Below are 18,370 nucleotides of genomic sequence, written 5' to 3'. Positions count from 1 at the left end.
GACACACCCGACCATAAGACGCACCTAGTTTTTAGAGGAGGAAAACAAGAAAGCAACGCAAAGCCTCCTGAGCGAAGAGAAACGAGCGCTCCCGCTGCGCTCAAGAGGCTTTGCTTGGCTATCCCTGAAGCCAGGAGAGCAAGAGGGATCGCTGCGCACCAATCCCTCTTGCTCTTCTGGCTTCAGCGACAGCTGCGCAGCCTGCATTCGCTCCATAAGACGCACACACATTTCACATTACTTTTTAGGAGGGGGAAAGTGCGTCTTATAGAGCGGAAAATACGGTACTAGGCACGATGGTGAAATGGAACTTCCATACTTAGAGAGAGTAAACCTGACTAAATGCGGCACGTTGTCGTTGGTATCTGTCTGTCTTGAGAGACAACGGAGGAGTGCGCCAAAAGCAGGTCAAACCGCTGGAGAATTCAGCCTCCCACATTGTTTTTACTACATTAGCAGCACCGAAGCGACTTCCCGGGAGCACAAGCCTGGGTAGTGTGTATGGTCGTCCTGGGCTACCCACCCCACCCTTGGCCTCACTGATGTGGCCCAAAGGAAAGCAGAGCAATATGTTTGGCTCCAGCTTGGCTGCAGGAGTTGATGCGTCTTGATTAACGCACCACTTGGGGAGGAAATGAGCTTCTTGAGGGCATCTGGCTCACTGCTGATGGGGCTTTGGCTGCCTTGACCTGACAAAGCATTGTCAAAATGTGGAGATGAGGACTTCTGAGCATGTTCAAAGTGACCTTGCCCATGTAACCACCTGGAATCGGGATCCGAGCTTCCAAAAAGGCCCCTTTCTGCTGTTTATTTACTTATTTATTCTATTTATTAAATTTATATAATACCACCCTTCATCCGAGGATCACAGGGCAGTTTGCAACACACAAACACTTATTGAACCCTTAACAGGTAAGTTCCCTGAGGCGCAATGCTTATCTATAGTGTTTTTATTATAATTATAGTTATAATAATAATAGAGTGGTACCTTGGGTTAAGAACTTAATTCGTTCCGGAGGTCTGTTCTTAACCTGAAACTGTTCTTAACCTGAACTTTAGCTAATGGGGCTTCCTGCTGCCACCGTGCCGCTGCTGCACGATTTCTGTTCTCATCCTGAAGCAAAGTTCTTAACCAGAGGTAATATTTCTGGGTTAGTGGAGTCTGTAACCCGAAGCATCTGTAACCCGAGGTACCACTGTAATAATTAGTCTTCTTGTCCCATATGCAAAACTCGCCTCCTCCTCTACCACAGGATTCCTTTGCACAGACCTCCCTGTCAGCCTATTCTGGCCGGCAGACTTTCCGGGGCTTCGTTGGAGCCAGATCCTCCGGGAAAGGAAACGCGGAACAGTGCGCCAGTGCATGTGCAGAGTGCAGAATGACTCACCTGGGAGGGAGGGAGGTGATCCTCCTAAGAACCTATCACATTTTAGGAACTAACCGCACGGATCCCAGCGCCTTGACGGCGGGGGTCTGCACGGAGGGCGCAACCACGTGGTGGGGGGGGCAAGGGCGCAGTGGGGCGGGAAGAGTTTGGTGGGTGGGGGGAGAGGGGAGGCGGAGCGGGCCTCTTTCTCCCTGCTCCCGCTCCGCGATCCTCGAGCCCCATTAGCTGAGCGTCGCTTGCCCGGGCCGGCAGAAGCTGCGCTGGCTGCGTCCCGGGTTTGCTGCTGCCGCTGCACGTGACTGTGCGCCGCAGCACCTTGGCCTTTTGTGGGTCGCCCTGCTCACCGCCTGCAGCACCTTTGGTTGGGCAAAGTGGAAGAAGCAGGCAAGCAGGTCGGGACACGAGCCACCCGCCGGCCTTCTCCATCCCTGGTGCACGGATTCCTTGGCACCGAGTGCGAATCCTTCCACAAGGAGCGGGGAGGGAGGGAGAAGGAGCGGGCAGCGGAGGTTTCTCCTCCTGCTGCGCCCCCTTCCTAATGCATGCTGGCTGAGCTCGATGCTGTGGCTATTTGGGGCTTGCGGGATAAGGGGAGGGAAGAGGCTTTGCTGCTCCCCGCGCGGGGACGCTACTGGAGCGCGCCTTGTTGCTTGCTGGGCTTTTTTTTGCAGGGTGGTTTCGCTGCTCCCCGCGACGATGCCGGCAAGAGCGGAGCTGGCCGCGGGGGCCACCTGAGCAGAGGAGAAGAGACGACGACGACGAGGAGGAGCTTTGGGCGCATCTAGGACACCCACCCTCGGCTCCTGCCCAAGCGATGCGGGGCAGCGCGGGGCAGCGGCGCCAGGAGGAGCCCGAGGTGAGAAACCTGCGCGCGTTTGTGCACGAATGTCTCTCTGCGTGTTGTGTTTTGTGCATATCCATCCAGGCTTGGCGGAAGGCGGGGCGGGGGGGGGGCGTTGGAGGGAAAGAGACGTCCTCCTCCATAGGCACCCACAGACACCCGGGAGGGCATTCTTCCTGGCACCTGGCAAGACGTTAAATGGAGGATCATTAAGTTTGGACGCCTGGCACACCCTGCGCATTACTGACCTTGGACGCTGAGACAGCCTGGCAACTCCCCGGCTTGGATGCTGTGTGAGCAAGGAGCCTTTGCACTGCCCGCTGCTTTGCCCCCCCCCCCCACGGCACCTTTTGCAAAGACCACGCACCCACCTCCAGGCTTATGGTAAGTGTGACTGCCCTGCCAGAAGAATCGGTGGCCATTGAGGATCTCTGCGATGGGACCTGGGAAGCTGCCTTATACTGAATCAGACCGTTGTTGCTTCTTCTTCTTCTTTGGCGATCACTCATAGCCGAGTAAGATTGTCTTCCATAAACACGGGTTTTAACAAGTGACTGTGGAGGCCAATTCTGGATCCGGTGTTGCATCTAGCTCAGTATTGTCCACACTGGCTGGTAGCCACTTTGCAGGCACCCCTTCCCAGCCTTTACCTGGAGATGCCGGGATTGAAGCTGGAAACTTTGGCATGTGAAGCAAATGCTCCACCACAGAGCTTGGGCCCTTCCCCAAGAGCACCCAGACTGGGGGCAGATTTGCATGAAGAACCCCATGCTGAGGTGTGCGTCTTGTGTTCCCTTGTAAAGCATTTGTGCGTTCTTGAGCTCATGGGGAGGGGGGAAATGCCTATTCAGAGAGGCTGGATCCCTCGGCTGCTTGGTAGGATGTTAATGGGATGGCAGCATGCACATGACAGGGAGGTGGGTGAATTGTTGGGAGATGTGCAGCCTGGTGTTTTTATCACCATCGTGGTTATAACACTTGTCTTGCAGCAAATCAATGCGGTGGGCATTTATTGCTCCCATTTTACAGCGCGGAGTAACTGAGGCTGAGAGGCAGAAACTTGCTCAGGGTCTGCACAGTGAGACTTTGATTTAAAAGTGGGAATTTGGAGTCAGGTCCTGCTCTCTGCCTGTTGGGCCATGCTGCCTTTGTTATATATCAATGGCTTGTGATAGCTAGTGGATAGGGTGCTGCAGTGTGGTGAAAAACTGTTTTGGGATACTCAAGTGCCTTTTACCAAGGTATGGTGGTTTGGGTTACCTCAGGTTGGACACGAATACAAGGCATTCCAAATCATGCAGCTCTTTGCTGCCGGGCCTGGGAAGGGTTAAAGTGCTGCAGGATTCCTGGCTCCAATCAGGGGTGCAGGGATCTGCTAGCTTGGTCTGAGCATCCCCATCCTCAAGCTGCAATAGACCGGGAGCCAGGCGCCCAAGGTGAACTTGCATGAGCTGCAGTAGGTGCTCTGCAGGGCTTAGGTATTGAGTCACACAGCTCCTGGGATGTGGTTTGCTTTTGTAGGCCAGCTGATCACCTGCATTTTCAGAGAGGTATGCCTTGCAGATGGTTCCAGGTTCAGTTCCTGGCATTTCCAGTTAAAGGATCTTAACAAGACCAGGAAAGGCTTTGGTAGCCCTGGGGCGCTGCTGCCTGCTGGGGTGCGCAATATTGGGTTGCATGGACCAGGCAGCTGCTTACATAAACCCTCTCACTCCCTAAGGTTTCGCTATTGTGCCCAAATGGCAACAAGAGAAATAGAAGGTGGCTGTAACCCTATAAGGATGTTGCGGGGCATAAGAGCCACCCTGTGTGGCCCTCGCCTTAGAACCCCACCAGCCCCAGAATGATAACTCCATTGTTGTCTTTTCAGATGGGGCAGCTGCCTTGCCATGCCTCCTCTGGCTCAAGATGCAGTGGCAAAGCCCAGAGTTGGGAAGGGGGGGGGGTTGGCTGCTGCCATCTGAGGTCCCTCCAAACCCGGCAGCGGGAGGGGAGAAGGCGATACACACTGCAGCTGTATGCCGGAGAAGGGAGAGACAAGTTGCTTATACATGTGACTTCAGCTTCATGTTTGCATCCATGTGCCATGCACAGCTGCTCACTTATGCTCGCCTGCAGCTCTCCGTCCACCCAGCTTGGCGTTCCATTCTTGTTGCTGCTTTTGTTTATCCTGGAGGCGGTCTCCTGGCTTAACCCCGCTTTGCCCATCGCAGCCGTTTGTCACCAAACTTCCCTTGCTTCCCTTGCTGTCTTTTGCTCCCGTTCCTTGCTTGCGACAACCAGTCGCCTTCCTCACCCGTGTCGCTGTCCCGCAGGGTGAAGCCTGAGAAGTTGTGACGACGCTGGATGCGGGCCACCTCACGTCGCAGCGATGGCCTCCGTGGGACTCATCCTGGCCTGGAGCCTGCTGCTGCCGGCCCTGCAACAGGCATCCCGCCTCCCCACCCCAAACAACCCCACCCGGGACCCTCCCTTGAGCTCTGCCCCACGGCTGCCTCCGCTGAATGGACCCTCCCATGAGCTTCTCCCAAGCATAACGCCAACCCGTTCAGACCCCTTTGCCCACGACATCTCTAGCGGCGATGGGGAGCCGGGCAGTGAGATTTGGGACGGGGCAAATCCCACAAGCCATCCTGGGACTCCAATACCCCGTGTGCCCTTTGACTTCCCTCCGGTGACCCGTTCTGGCTTGGGGACACCTGCTAGGGCTTCTGAAGTAAGCTCGGCTCCCCACCTCACCGTGCAGGGTCTTCCTCAGACGGGGGGCTTCACTCTGTCAACAGTGGGGCTTTCTAGTGTTCAAACAGAGCCTGAGGCGACCACTGGCCATGCACCTGTGGAAATAAGCCCAGAGCAGGGAATTAATGGGACTTCTCTCTCAGTCCCTGGTGCTGCAAGCGTGTCCACTCCTGGGATGGCCTCCCTGCCAACCTCATCCGGGGTCGAGGCCTCGGATTTACCTGCCTCCCAGGACGAGACCAGCCGCCACCAGGCGGTGCTCAAAGATATTTCCATGGCAACCACACTAGGCCCCAAACCTACTGTTTCCACCATCCCCTTGCTGACGTTACCTGCTGACGGGTCCCACGTAAAGTGGATGGCGACCGAACGCCCAAGGGGCGATAGCGCCATGGGGCAGCTGGGAAGTGGGGGTCCGCAGCAGGAGCTGGTGGGCCCAAACCACACCACCGTCAAATATATGGCTTCCTACAGGAGCACACAGACTTATGGGGGCCCACAGGGACGGGAGGAGCTCTCCACCACTCCTTTTAGACCCACACAGGCGGCTGGATACACCCAGAGGCCGCTTGGGCCAGGGAGGGACACTGTGGTTGTTGCTTCTGTCTCCCGGGCTGGTACAGCCATCCCACTGGATGGGACCCAGGTCTCCACAAGCCCCCCTCAGCCAGCCTCAGAGGTCTTCCCGAGCCCTTCCACCTCTTCACCGGCAGGGGACATGGCAGGGACCCCCCAGGGACCAGTTACGCACCAAGGAAGCACCCATTGGAGCCTGATTGTCCACACAACGCAGCAGCCAGGACTTTGGGAAGTGGCTGGAACGGAAAAGACTCATTCTCTTGGCGGGTCAGCGACCCCAGGTAGGTTTTAGGTTGTTTCTACTTTGGGTTACGGTCTTACTAGCAATAAACGCCCCTCCCCGCCCCCAATTCTGGTCAAACTAATAGCCAAGCGGTTCTCAATTGGTGGTCTGTGGGGGGTGGGGTCCGTGTAACACAGCCAGGGGGTTCATCACACCATTCACATAACAAAGATTAACATAGCGATATCAAAATTTTCAAAAGTAGGGGGTCCATGGCTTGGCTTTTGAAAAACGGGGATTCCCTAGTTCGTAGCTAATTGGGAACCATTGGTAAATAGACCCATTTGCTCTCGCTTAAGGCTACATTCACAACATATGCTTAGAGCAGTACGGTACCACTTTAAACAGTCCCAAAGAATTCTGGGAGCTGTAGTTCTATTCAGGGCGCTGAGAGTTGTTAGGAGACCTGTAGTTGCAATTGCAGAGCGGTTTAGCAATCGGTCCCTCTTCCCAGGGAATGCTGGGAATTGTAGCTCTGAGAGGAGAATAGGCAGCGGCGGCAGCGTGGGGGTGTCTCGTGACAACTCTCAGCACCCTGAACTGATTACAGTTCCCAGAATTCTTTGGGGGAAGCAATGACTGCTTAAAGGTAGGGCTGCCATATTTCAAAAAGTTAACTTCCTGACACACACAAAGTTGTTGAGGGTTTGTTTTTGGAATAAACCCAAATTGTTGAGCTTTTTGGGAGAAGCCTTCCCCACCAAAAAAACAACAACAGTGATTTTAAGTTTTTGGAGCTGTTTCGCTGCTTTTCCCGTTCGTTGCCATACGCCTGGGTTTTCCCTGACACTTTCTGTTGCTATCGTTTGCCACTAGCTTTAGGGTGTCCCCATGAGAGTGAAAAGGAATTACCATACTGGCGAGGGTTATGCCTATGATAACTGCAGTCGGGACTGGGATGTAATGTGGCAGAAGTAAGCTGGGCTCTGTAGAGTGGCTGGCATATTATGGGTGGAATCGAGTGAATTGTTTTATTAGTGCAGCGATGGGGAGAGACATTTGGTTGTGAGGGAGGATATATGAAGTAGCAAAGAGCCTGGCAGCGACAGGGAGGAGGTGGCCGGGATATTGTAGCTTTGCTACGGTTGGGTTGGGGTTTAACGCTCCAGGGTGTTTTGTGAAGCAGCAACAGTGGCAGAAAGTAGCATGTTGTTGTTCAGTCGTTTAGTCATGTCCGACTCTTCGTGACCCCATGGACCAGAGCACGCCAGGCACTCCTGTCTTCCACGAAAGTAGCATAGCATAGTTTAATATGATTTTTATTTGAGCACTGGGTATATATCGTTACGTGAACCATTGAGAGGTTTATTTATTTTACTAAGTGGTCTACACGTTTTGTTGTTAAATAGCTAACATAAATAAAAAAAAAATTGTTATTGTAAGCTACTTCGGATGCTCACCGCAAGCAGAAAAGTTACAAAACGGTTGTAGCCAGCTATGCTGTACTCAGAGCAGGCCCACTGGAATTAATGGACCCAACTTAGCCATGGCCATCAATTTCAATGGGTCTACTCTTGAGTATGGCTAAGAACCCTTAGCTACTCAGTAAGGCATCTCCTGGTTCTTCTGCTACCTGAAACCCCTATTGGAATCAGTCCTCTTCGGGTTGGATAACTTTCCTCACCTCATAATCTCTTTAGCTACAAAGGGAACATTATTAACATCGAGGAGGGATTTAATTTTTAAAGGTTACCCAGACATTAGATGACAACCTTGAAATTATTAACTATGAGGGCGTGTGATTGTTTTTAGACTTTAAACATTTTTTTAATCAAATGGTTTTGACTATTTTGCGTTTGCTGCCCTGAGCTCCTTTGAGAATGGCAGGATATGAATTTAATAATAATAATAATAATAATAATAATAATAATAATAATAATAATAATAATAATTATTATTATTATTATTATTATTATTATTATTATTATTATTATTATTATTATTTATACTCCACCCATCTGGCTGAGTTTCCCCAGCCACTCTGGGCAGCTCCCAATCGAGTGTTAAAAACAATACAGCATTAAATATTTAAAACTTCCCTAAACAGGGATGCCTTCAGATGTCTTTTAAAGATAAGATAGCTGCTTATTTCCTTCACATCTGAAGGGAGGGCATTCCATAGGGTGGGCGCCACTACCGAGAAGGCCCTCTGTCTGGTTCCCTGTAACCTCACTTCTCACAGTGAGGGAACCACCAGAAGGCCCTGGGTGCTGGATCTCAGTGTCCGGGCTGAACGATGGGGGTGGAGACGCTCCTTCAGGTATACAGTAATAATAAAAGCAATGCTTCTGGGAGAAAACAAGGCAGCAGTTTGAGCCTGAGCTAGAGCTACCTGTGTAGTTGCTGGATCCATCCAAAGCCTATTCCTCTCTTTTTCTCCCCAGGGATTTTGGGAGCGATCGATATTAACCCCCAACGAGTCCGGGGAGCTGTGATGCCCAAGGTCCCTGTCACGTACGTTGGGTCCTCTACTCCTGGACAGGACACCCTTGTGGTGAGGACCAGCCCGGAAACCAAGCATCCAGGTGAGTGAGAACAGGGCAGTGAGGATGTTTACTAAGAACGTGAAGAAGAGAAGAGGCCTGTTAGGTCAGACCATCTAGGCCGCGATCCAGTGGGCTATGCCTGCGTAGCCAAGGCGGTAGACTCCATATGTGGACTCCAACTCTCATCAGTCCCAGCCAACGTGGTCCAACAAGAAGCCACAAACAGGGCTTGAAGGCACTATGATTTCCTGGCAAGGCTTTAGTTTTTGAGTTACGCTGCTTCTGATTGCTAATAGGGCTCCGCAAATCATCCCTCCATGATCGGCATATCCCATGGCGCTGAATTCAGGTATGGGTGCCCTTGGAATCCTTCAGAATATCCCTCCCACAGCTGCTATTTGCTTTTTAAAAAAAGAAAAAAGCATGAACAACATAATACACACTTTGGCCCTAAGTACATATAACTTCATTTACTCACCTATTTGTCCCCTAGCCCTTTTGCTCTTCCCTTCCTTTCTCCCCCTCCCTCCATAGTCTCCCTTCAGTTTTGGGGTTCGTAGCTGACAAAGTCACACTCGGAACAGAACCCACAAGTTAGTTGTGGTTAACTGATTTCAACAGTTCCATTTTGAGTATGGCTCGGATGCCACACTTAGGCTGCAAACTTACTTGGGAGTATGCTCTGTTGATCTCGATGAGATTTGCTTTAAGCAGACATGCACAGGGTTGCACCGTCTCAGTGTAATCTTGTTGGCGTAAAGACCTGCCCTGCCCTCCCTTTTTTGCTTATCTCGCTGCGCAAAGTGCTGTGCACCTTGTCGGTGTTCCATACATAATACATTGCAATATTAGATTGGATTTGTTATTGAAGGAGGCGGATTGCCTTACTACTGGGCTTTCGTTTCAGATTTTAAATCCGCCACTGTTGCAAATATGCTGAATTGACTAGCATTAAATTTATTATTGTGTTGCATAATTCATTTCTGCTTCTCCTAGACTGTGGGCGGGGGGGGGGGGGAGGGACAGTGAGTTATACAGGGCACTCAACGAGTCTGGGTTGCCGAGCAGCCTTAAGACTCAAGGCTTTGTCCTGCTCCCTGAATAGAGACGCAGGTTCAAATCCTGATTCTGACACAGCTCCATGTTAAACTGTCCTGGGTTTAGGCTAAGGGTGGCTGTTCAGCTCTAAACACAACCCAGCTGGCACGGTTAATGGTCGGGGATGTGTAGCTCAGCAAAACCTAGAGGTCCACAGGTTCCTCATCTTCAGAGTGGACAGTCCAGGCCCAAGTAGGTCTATCTCAGCATAAGGTAGCTTTGAATGTCTGAAGCTGCATTCCTTCTCCATTCTCTGTTCTGCCTTCTGCCCATTCAGCAAATTCTCTGGCATTTATTTGAGCTCTCGCCTGACACTGCCCAAACACACTCCCAGCAATATATTTGCAGCCAAAACCTTTTTTTTAAAAAAGGGGGAGATTCTGCAGCCGGTGCCCCCTTCCGCAGCCTTTCACGAGTTCTGCAAAACGGTGGCAATCAAACCCACAACCCTGCTTACCCTGTGTAACTTGGCTTACTCGCTCGAGCCCTCTCAGACAATTGCTTCGCAAATTTGTCTTCTGATAATGGTACGCAGTGGCGTGTAAGGACAAAAGCAAATACTTAACCAGCAGCTCCGCCTTATTAAGGGTCCCAGCCTGGGTGGGGAGGCAGGGAGCGCGAGACAATTATTTTATATATATATCTCAATTATTTCCAGCAGTCTCTCCCCTGTAGAATGGAAATGGTCTTCACTTTGGGCAGTAAAATTGGCCCACGTAACCTTTCAGCACCATACTTAGACAGATGTGGGTTCGTGTTCATGGTCCCCAGTCCCACCAGAACGAAGGTGCTTGGAAGAGAACCTTTGACTGCGTTCAAAAAGTACAGGGTGCTTAGGGGGGCAGGGTGCTGGAACTTATCCAGACACACAAGCAGAGTAGCAAGGCACACACGCTTCCCCCCTCCCCCGTTCTTGGAATCCCCTCCATACCCAGGGACAAAGGCTGATTCCCGTTTAGAGCCTCTATGTGGAATTCTTCCCCAGATGCCCAGGAAGGATTTGGGTGGGCCGGGAAGAAGCAAGGCTGCCGTGTGAGGTACCTAGTTCTGCCCTAAATGGATTGTTCCATAGGCAGCGGGGGGTGCTGGTTATATCTGAGCTCGGTGCCATTTCTAATCAGGATAATCTCCGGACCCGATTAGCGCTAACTACGCAAGCTTGGCTGTCCTCCTCGCTAGCTGCTCCTTCCCAGGGCATATCTCTGTGAAGACGAGGCAGGATGGGTGCCGGTCCAGAGAGGACCTCTTGCCCCTGAGCTATTTTGTTCCCTCTGCTAGGCCTCGGATCCCTAAGCCTACAACATGTTATCATAAAGGATTGTGCAAGTCCAAAGTTGCCACTTTCTCCTAGGGCAGGACCATAATTTGGCCCCAGATTTGATCCCCAGCAAAGCTGGGAGAAAGTCTGGGTAGCCACTGCCAGTCAGTGTAGACAATACTGATGTAGAGGTTTAAAAAAAAAAAAGGTAAAGGACCCGTGGACGGTTAAGTCCAGTCAAAGGCAACTCTGGGGTTGCGGCGCTCATCTCGCTTTCAGGCCAAGGGAGCCGGTGTTTGTCTACAGACAGCTTTCTGGGTCATGCGGCCAGCAGGACTAAACCGCTTCTGGCGCAATGGGACACCGTGACGAGAACCAGAGCGCACAGAAATTCCGTTTACCTTCCTGTCACAGTGGTACCTATTTATCTACTTGCACTGGCATGCTTTCAAAAGGTTGGCAAGAGCTGGAACAGAGCAATGGGAGCTCACCCCGTCGCGGGGATTCGAACCACCGACCTTCCGATTGGCAAGCCCAAGAGGCTCAGTAGTTTAGACCACAGTGCCACCCGCGTCCCTACTGATGTAGAAGGGCCAGACTCAGGAAGTTCCCACCTCCCCCTTGCTCACCCATCTTCTTTCCTTCCCTTGCCTTGGGCTCAGCAGAAGAGTGCAATAGTAGGCCACACTTTTCTCCTGAAGCCAAGGCGATCCAGCACCACTGCCCCCGTCATTTTTTGTGACAAATAGTGATTTGACACCTTCCCACGCAGACACCCTTTTCCCTCTTTCCTGCTGGGCAGTTTCTGTCTTTGGCACAGTTTTTGCCTCCCTATCCCCTGATCTCACCCCCCAGTTCTCCTCTGCTTTGCTGATCCACTCATGCCTAGATCAGTTCCAGCAAATTGGGGAGTGGATGGCAGGCAAAAGACAGTGAAGAAGCTCTGGTTGCCTTGTCTCTCACTTGCAGTGGAAGATTTAAAGGTACATGGATGTTCTCCAGAATGCAACCCAGCAGGTTCCACCCCCTCAAAAAAAAATATCTGCCATTAGGTGGTTCACATTCAGACTCATTGACTTCAGAAATAGGGTGGAACTGAGACCTGTGGGCATATAAATTCAATAAAATAAATAAAATTAAAAATTACTACGTCATCCTTCTGGTGGTTCCCTCACTACAAGAAGCAAAGCTGCAGGGAACCAGGCAGAGGGCCTTCTTGGTAGTGGCTCCCGCCCTGTGGAATGCCCTCCCATCAGATGTCAAAGAGAAAAACAACTACCTGACATTTAGAAGACATCTGAAGGCAGCCCTGTTCAGGGAAGTTTTTAATGTGTGATATTTTAATGTATTTTTGATCTTTGTTGGAAGCCACCCCGAGTGGCTGGGGAAGCCCAGCCAGATGGGTGGGGTACAAATAATAAATTATCATTATCATCATTATGATCAATGGGGAACTGTTGCATTTGCAATTTCTGGATCCTTTGCTTGTTCCCTCCACACTAAATTGGCTTTAGTGCTTCTCGTTTCAGAATTTCCACCATGCTCAGCATAATCCCTGTAAAACAGATGCACCTTAGGGACGGAGGAAGCTGCCTACTGAGTCAGACTGTTTGCTCCATCTAGCTCAGCATTTTCTTCGGCGACTGGGTTTCAGGCAGGGGATATTCTCAGCCCTTCCTGGGGACGCCAGGGATTGAATCTGGTAGCGTTTGGCAGGATGAGAGGGTGCTCGGCTGCTGAGCCTTTCGCCACTTAGCCCATATAGCTTGTCAGTTGTTTACAACAGTAGGCTTCTCTGCATGTGGCCTGGCCTGAAGCTTCTTCACTTTCCTCCCATGTAACTCGGAAAAACAAAGTCCCTCCACAGTCATTTCTGGATCCCTAGTGCATATCCTCCAGGCGGTGGCCTCTTAGCTTGCCTTACCAGTTCTGAACAATCTACTGAGTCTTCCTTAATCACCCCCTCCCCTCCCCTGGGCTCATCTTCAGGCTGAAAAATTACCAGTTATTACAATCGGGAGAACTGCAGTGTGTGGTATGCCAGCCCCGGCCGAGCTATTTTCTAGGATACAGTCATACCTCGGGACGCGAACGTGATCCGTGCGGGAGGCACGTCCGCAACCTGCAGCTGAAGTGCTGCGTCTGCGCACGCATGTGGTGCGATTTGGCACTTCTGCGCATGCGCGTGATGTCATTTTGCGCTTCTGCACATGCATGGGTGCCGAAACCCGGAAGTAATCCATTCCGGTACTTCTGGGTTTGGCGCGGTACGCAACCCGAAAACGCACAACCTGCAGCGTTCATAACCTGAGGTATGACTGTACTCCATCCCAGTTTTCAGTTCCTCATTCCCAACAGTTAGCATTTTCAATCACTGAGTGTGTTCGGTCCCCATTGGGCCGGTTTTGGAGTTTACCACGAATCACCACTGCTTAGGGTTATTTCCCCTAAATACAGTGGTACCTTGGGTTAAGTACTTAATTCGTTCCAGAGGTCCGTTCTTAACCTGAAACTGTTCTTAACCTGAAGCACCACTTTAGCTAATGGGGCCTCCTGCTGCTGCCGCGCCGCTGGAGCCCGATTTCTGTTCTTATCCTGAAGCAAAGTTCTTAACCTGAAGCACTATTTCTGGGTTAGCGGAGTATGTAACCTGACGCGTATGTAACCTGAAGCATATGTAACCTGAGGTACCACTGTACCTTTTTGTGTGCATTTGCAAACCCTGGGGTCCCCCCAGTCAGGCTTGACATCTCCCCATTGTATGTGGACGGTGTGTCATTTTGGCTACAAAAGGACCCACGCTTGGAGAGCTGTGTCGGTCAGTCATGAGCATAAATGATTGCCGGTTATGGTTGCCCTGCTTCCTGCATGCCAGCGTTGCTTGTCTCTCGCTCACTCTGCTGAATCTTGCCAGGTGGCAGGATGGTGAAGCGGGAGGAGGGTAATGAATGGGCCAGGCCACCCACCTGCTGTCGGGAAGGCCCCCTGGAGCAGATGGCAGAGGAAGCTGCTCCTTAATTTGGCTACTGTCGCCTCCAGCTCGGGAGAGGAATAAATAGTCATCTCGTGCCCCCCCCCCCCCCAGCATAGATGACTCAGTAGCAGAGCGCATGCCGGGCATGCCGAAGGGCAAAGCTTGCAATCCCTGGCATGTCTAGTAGTTAAAGCATATTGGGAAAGATATCTCTCTCGGACTGAGACCTGGGGGAGAGCAGTCAGTGGGGATAGCAAGGCCAGTCGATCCAAAACTGTGTGTCATTTGAGAGAACTGCTCATTTTGCTACAGTAAACCAATCAATTAAATGCTCCTGGGGCACAAAGTGGGATTTAATAGCATTGCAACCGGCGGGTGTGTGTGTGTGTATCGTTGAGTAGGGAAGAGGTCTGGAGTCTTAGCAAGAGTAGTGAATAATCCTGGCAACTCCAGCAGGGTTTGGAGAGACTCCTGCCCAAAATCCTGGAGAGCTGCTGCCGGTCAGTGCAAACAATACTGAACTAGATGGACCAGACGTCCGACTCAGTATGTGCTCCTATGTAATCTGTGCTTTAAAAGAAACCAAGAACTACGACAAAATCGGCAGCCAGGTTCTGCACATTATGCGCACAGCATGCAAATGAAGCAGAGTTGCAATCTTTGGCTATTTTTACATCCTATAATCTGCTTTTATTAGTCCTGCAGAGAGACAGGGGCGGAACTATGCGCAGCATCAGAGCCTTTCCAAGACTTGAAATCTGATTTGATCCTCCCCTCCGGCTTCTGAGACTTCACAATGCGTCCTTTGCCCACATGCTTTCAACCGTACTGGGAAGAGGGAACCTCGTACTTACTACTTTTTTCTCTCTCCTTGATGAAAATGTCGGTTCTGGACAGAGCCGGACGTATGCATGTCATAATAATGATTTTACAAAGGAACAAAAATGCAGGTTTTCCATTGCATATATTTCAGCAAAAATGGTCTTTTCGGGGACTTCCTTCCTGACCCCCACCGTGCTTTTCTTCATTATTATTTGCAGGTGCTTCTGGTACCCGTCCCGCTAAGCGGAGCAGCACCACCACCACCACCACGTCTGCCCGCCTCCTGGACACCCCCCGCCGTGGCCTGATCCGGGTCACCACCCAGAGAGTCGTCCTGCACCGCCAGCTGGCCCGCCCCCAGCCCAGCCTGCCCACCGTCCTCACTGCCTCCAGCCCACCTTGCCTCAGCCCTGGCAGCGCCTGCAGCCAGCTGCTGCCTAACCAGACCCTGATCCGCTGGGGGGACCTGGAGCACACGCTGAGCTTTGCCTGGGCGCTGCATGTCTACGGCTCCGGCGTGCTCTTCCTGCTGCTGAGCCTGCTGAGCCTGGCCTGCCTGGGGGGCTCCCTCGCCTTGCGGGTGGCTCACTTCCCACACGTCGCGACTGCCAGCGCCTTGCTGCTGGTCTTCGGGCTCCTGCGCACCACCTTCTTCCTGGCCGACCCCTACGGCGCGAGGGGCCGCCTCCCGGCCGCCGCGGTGAGGGTCCTCTACACGGCACCCTTCCCCATGCTGCTCACCACCTTTGCCGTGCTCCTCCTCCGCCTCTTCCGCCAGGCCCGCCTGGAAGTCCTGCCGCCCAAGTGGCAGAGCCTGCCGCTCTGGGCTGCGCTGGGGTCCGTGCAGAGCGCCACCCTGCTGGCCGCCGACTTGTTCTCCCCTCCATTGCACCCGGCCGTGCCGGTGGGGCTGCACACCCTGTCCTGCGCTCTTGGCATCTGCCTCCTGCCCTTCACGGCCTTCGTTTACTGGCTGCTGCGGCGCAGCGTGGCCGAGACGGCCGAGGGCACCCCGGAGCCGGGCGTCTGGAGCGGGGCCTGGCTGCTGCTGGCAAGCAGCGGGCTGGCCCTGCCGTGCTGCGGGCTGCAGTTCTACGGGGTGTTGTGGTTCTCGGGCCTTCTGGGCCAGGTGGACCTCTTCAGCTGGGGCTGGTGGTTCGTGCAGTTCTGGTTCCGGATCGTGGAGCTGGTGCTCTCCTTTGTCCTCGTCTCGCTCGCCTGGCAGGCCCTCTGCTGGCGCTACGGCTCGGCCGAGCACTCCTGCTGGGCCAAGCTCCTACGCTACTTCTGCGCTTACCGCAAGGCCGAGGTGCCCGAGTACCCCAACAACTGCTACAACTGGGCCGGAAGCATCCTGGAAAAGGTCCCCAACAACGACATCAGCAAGAACCTGATCCGGAACCCTCCCGGGGGTGGCAGCGGGCGCCTCTGGGCACTCAAGGACAGCAATGAGCTGAGGGCAGCGGGCGTCCAGGGCTCCAGTCCGTCACCCGCACGCCCCGTCTACAGCCCCAAGTGCCCCAACGCCGCCGCGGCCATGATGGGCCGCTCCTACACCAGCATCTGCTTTGAGCGGGATTCGGTCCTCTCCCTGGCGGAGCTGGAGTTCCGGCCCCCGACGCCCATCAACCTGAGCCGCAGCATCGACGAGGCGCTTTTCCGCGAGCACCTGGTGCGCGACTCCATCTTCCTTCGCTCCAGCCTCCACTTCCCTTCGCGCCTGGCCCGCCAGGACTCCTGCTCTTCCCTGCGCGGTGACTGCTCCACGCTCTCCCACACGGCCCAGCCCCTGCTGTCGCGTCCGCGCCGCAGCAGCGACCCCGACTGCCTCTACAGCTTGGCCCGTGCCAGTTCCATGGGCGAGCTGACCACTCAGAGCCGAGGCCTGGCCAGCGAACCTCCGACGGACACCTCCTTCGACAGCTTCTCCCGCACCTCCTTCTCCCGGGCCTCCCTCAAGTTCAGCTGGAACCCCTGGCGCCACGGCCTGTCCTCGCCAGAAAGCCTGCCCCCTGAGGAGCTGCCCAACCAGGCCCAGCTGCTGCCAGACGAACTGCCCCCGCCCCCTTCCAGCAGCGCCCCAAACTCAGAGCGCGAGGCCCGGAAGAGCTTCCTGGCCCTCAGCAAGCAGGTGGATTCTCGCAGCCTCTCGAGCGACACCATTGAACTGTGAAAACGGCTTGGGATCCCGCCCTGCCTGAGGGGCACCGGCCTGGTCCTTACCGGAGGAGGTGGGAGAAGGCAGCTCTCCCCAGGAAGACTCCCATTTTCCTTTCAAAAAAGCCATGGGGCGCCTTTTGCCCCGACTCGGCCTAGTACGTGCCACTCACCTAGTGGCCCCCAATCCGTAGCTGGACTCCTCTAGTGTCAGCCACATGATAAATAGTACCGCCAGCCAGCCATCCACTCTGTGACAACCACAAACGTAGCACAAGCCAGTCATCCGTTCCCATGTTCTGTAGTGCCAGGAACACCCAAGCGCCCGCTCGCCATTTCCTGTAGCCACCTCTGTTTTCCACGTGTAGCATATGGGAATGGGAGGCAGGCGGGCACCAGGAACTCTTCCGGCTGCAAGAAGGATGCCGTGTGGGGAGAGAGCAGGGCAGGAGGGCACTTCCAGCCTGATAGCTCAGACGGCACTCTCTCCAATCCAGCCCCCAATCCGAAAAGGCTCAGCTTGCCGTTACTGTTTGTGGCAGTGCCCACATTGTGCCATAGAAAGATGCCCTTGGAGGCGAGGCTGAGGGGCAGGACGAGGGCCATGATGGACATGATGCTGCAATCTCGGAGCAAGGCAGTGCTGCAGGCCATAGCTCAGTGGTAGAGTCCACCCCAGGCACCCCCAAACTTGGCCCTTCAGCTATTTGGGGACTACAGTTCCCATCATCCCTGGCCACTGGTCCTGGTAGCTAGGGATGATGGGAGTTGTAGTCACAAAACAGCTGAAGGGCTGAGTTTGGGGGTGCCTGGCCTACTTTCTGCATGTGAACGGTCCCAAATTCAGTTGCTAGGTCTCTTGCACTAAAAAGGATCTTGCACTAAAAAGAGCTGCGAAAGGATTCCTGCCAGGGGCGTGCCAGTTGTAGCAGATACGAATGAGCTCAGTGCAGCAATATTCTGAGTCTATATATCTGCACGGCAGCGGCTCATGCTATAAATCATTCCGTGAGCTGAATTTTTTCTGGCTCGACATCCATAGCCCAAGGCACAGTGACCGATTTGCAGATGTTGGGAAACGTACAGTGCAATCCTGTGCAGGTCTACTCAGAAGTAATCACCCACCTACTGAGTCTGGTTAGAATTGCTCCCAGGTAAGTGTGCATAGGATTGCAGCCTTAATCTAGGTCTCATGGCTGCTGTGGAAAAGGTGGAGATCCATGCAGCTGGTTTCTTTCCCATTAGCAAAACCAGAGGAGAAGAACATCTCCCATCTCTCTCCCACCAGGCACATGGCTGGGTTATGCTTCAATATGCTAGACTGGGGGGGGGGGGTTATTTCTTAGCTTTTTTGAGCCCCCCGATCTTCCTCCATGACCCTCTGCCCATGTCTGATGTAGTCTACATGCGCCCGTGCTCTCCATCACTTTTTATAAAAAAAATAATAATCAAAATTTGCCAGAGTTTGACTGAAACTCAGAACTTGGCCTGGAGTTGTGTGGGGGGTGGAAAGATGTTGCAGGGCGAGCTTGAAATTCACACGGGAATGCTGCTTTGTCAGATTGGAGCGAATAGCACAATTTTGCAACTTGCCTGGCAACTTACCTCTCCCCCTGACAGGGGAATGAAAGGATGGAACTGTCCGGATCTGCGGTTGGACAGGGGTACTGTCGAATGTCCATGTGGTCTGTTTGTGCCAAAAAGGAGGAAAAAAAATGAAAAAAATAAAGCTGTCGGAGAATGTT

The 18,370-nt window shown here is 53.2% G+C and overlaps 1 protein-coding gene across 4 annotated transcripts; it reads left to right on the top strand.

Annotated features, from left to right (window-relative positions):
* The first annotated feature begins 1,541 nt into the window (after nt 1–1,541).
* PRRT3 (proline rich transmembrane protein 3) lies at nt 1,542–18,370 on the top strand. 4 transcript variants are annotated; one of them, XM_081181808.1, is made up of 5 exons: nt 1,542–1,780; nt 2,060–2,244; nt 4,545–5,828; nt 8,215–8,355; nt 14,687–18,370. In XM_081181808.1, the coding sequence occupies exons 3-5, from the start codon at nt 4,601–4,603 to the stop codon at nt 16,639–16,641; spliced, it is 3,324 nt and encodes a 1,107-aa protein (XP_081037934.1). In that variant the 5' UTR covers nt 1,542–1,780; nt 2,060–2,244; nt 4,545–4,600; the 3' UTR covers nt 16,642–18,370. The 4 variants fall into 4 exon arrangements, with proteins under 4 accessions (XP_081037934.1, XP_081037933.1, XP_081037935.1 ...); XM_081181807.1 differs by having other exon boundaries at nt 1,542–2,244; XM_081181809.1 differs by lacking the exons at nt 1,542–1,780; nt 2,060–2,244 and adding an exon at nt 2,273–2,613.

This window comes from Podarcis bocagei, assembly GCF_964188305.1.
Source record: "Podarcis bocagei genome assembly, chromosome: 2".
Taxonomy (NCBI): domain Eukaryota; kingdom Metazoa; phylum Chordata; class Lepidosauria; order Squamata; family Lacertidae; genus Podarcis; species Podarcis bocagei.
Note: the sequence above shows the minus strand (reverse complement) of the source record. Positions and strands in the feature narration are given on the sequence as shown.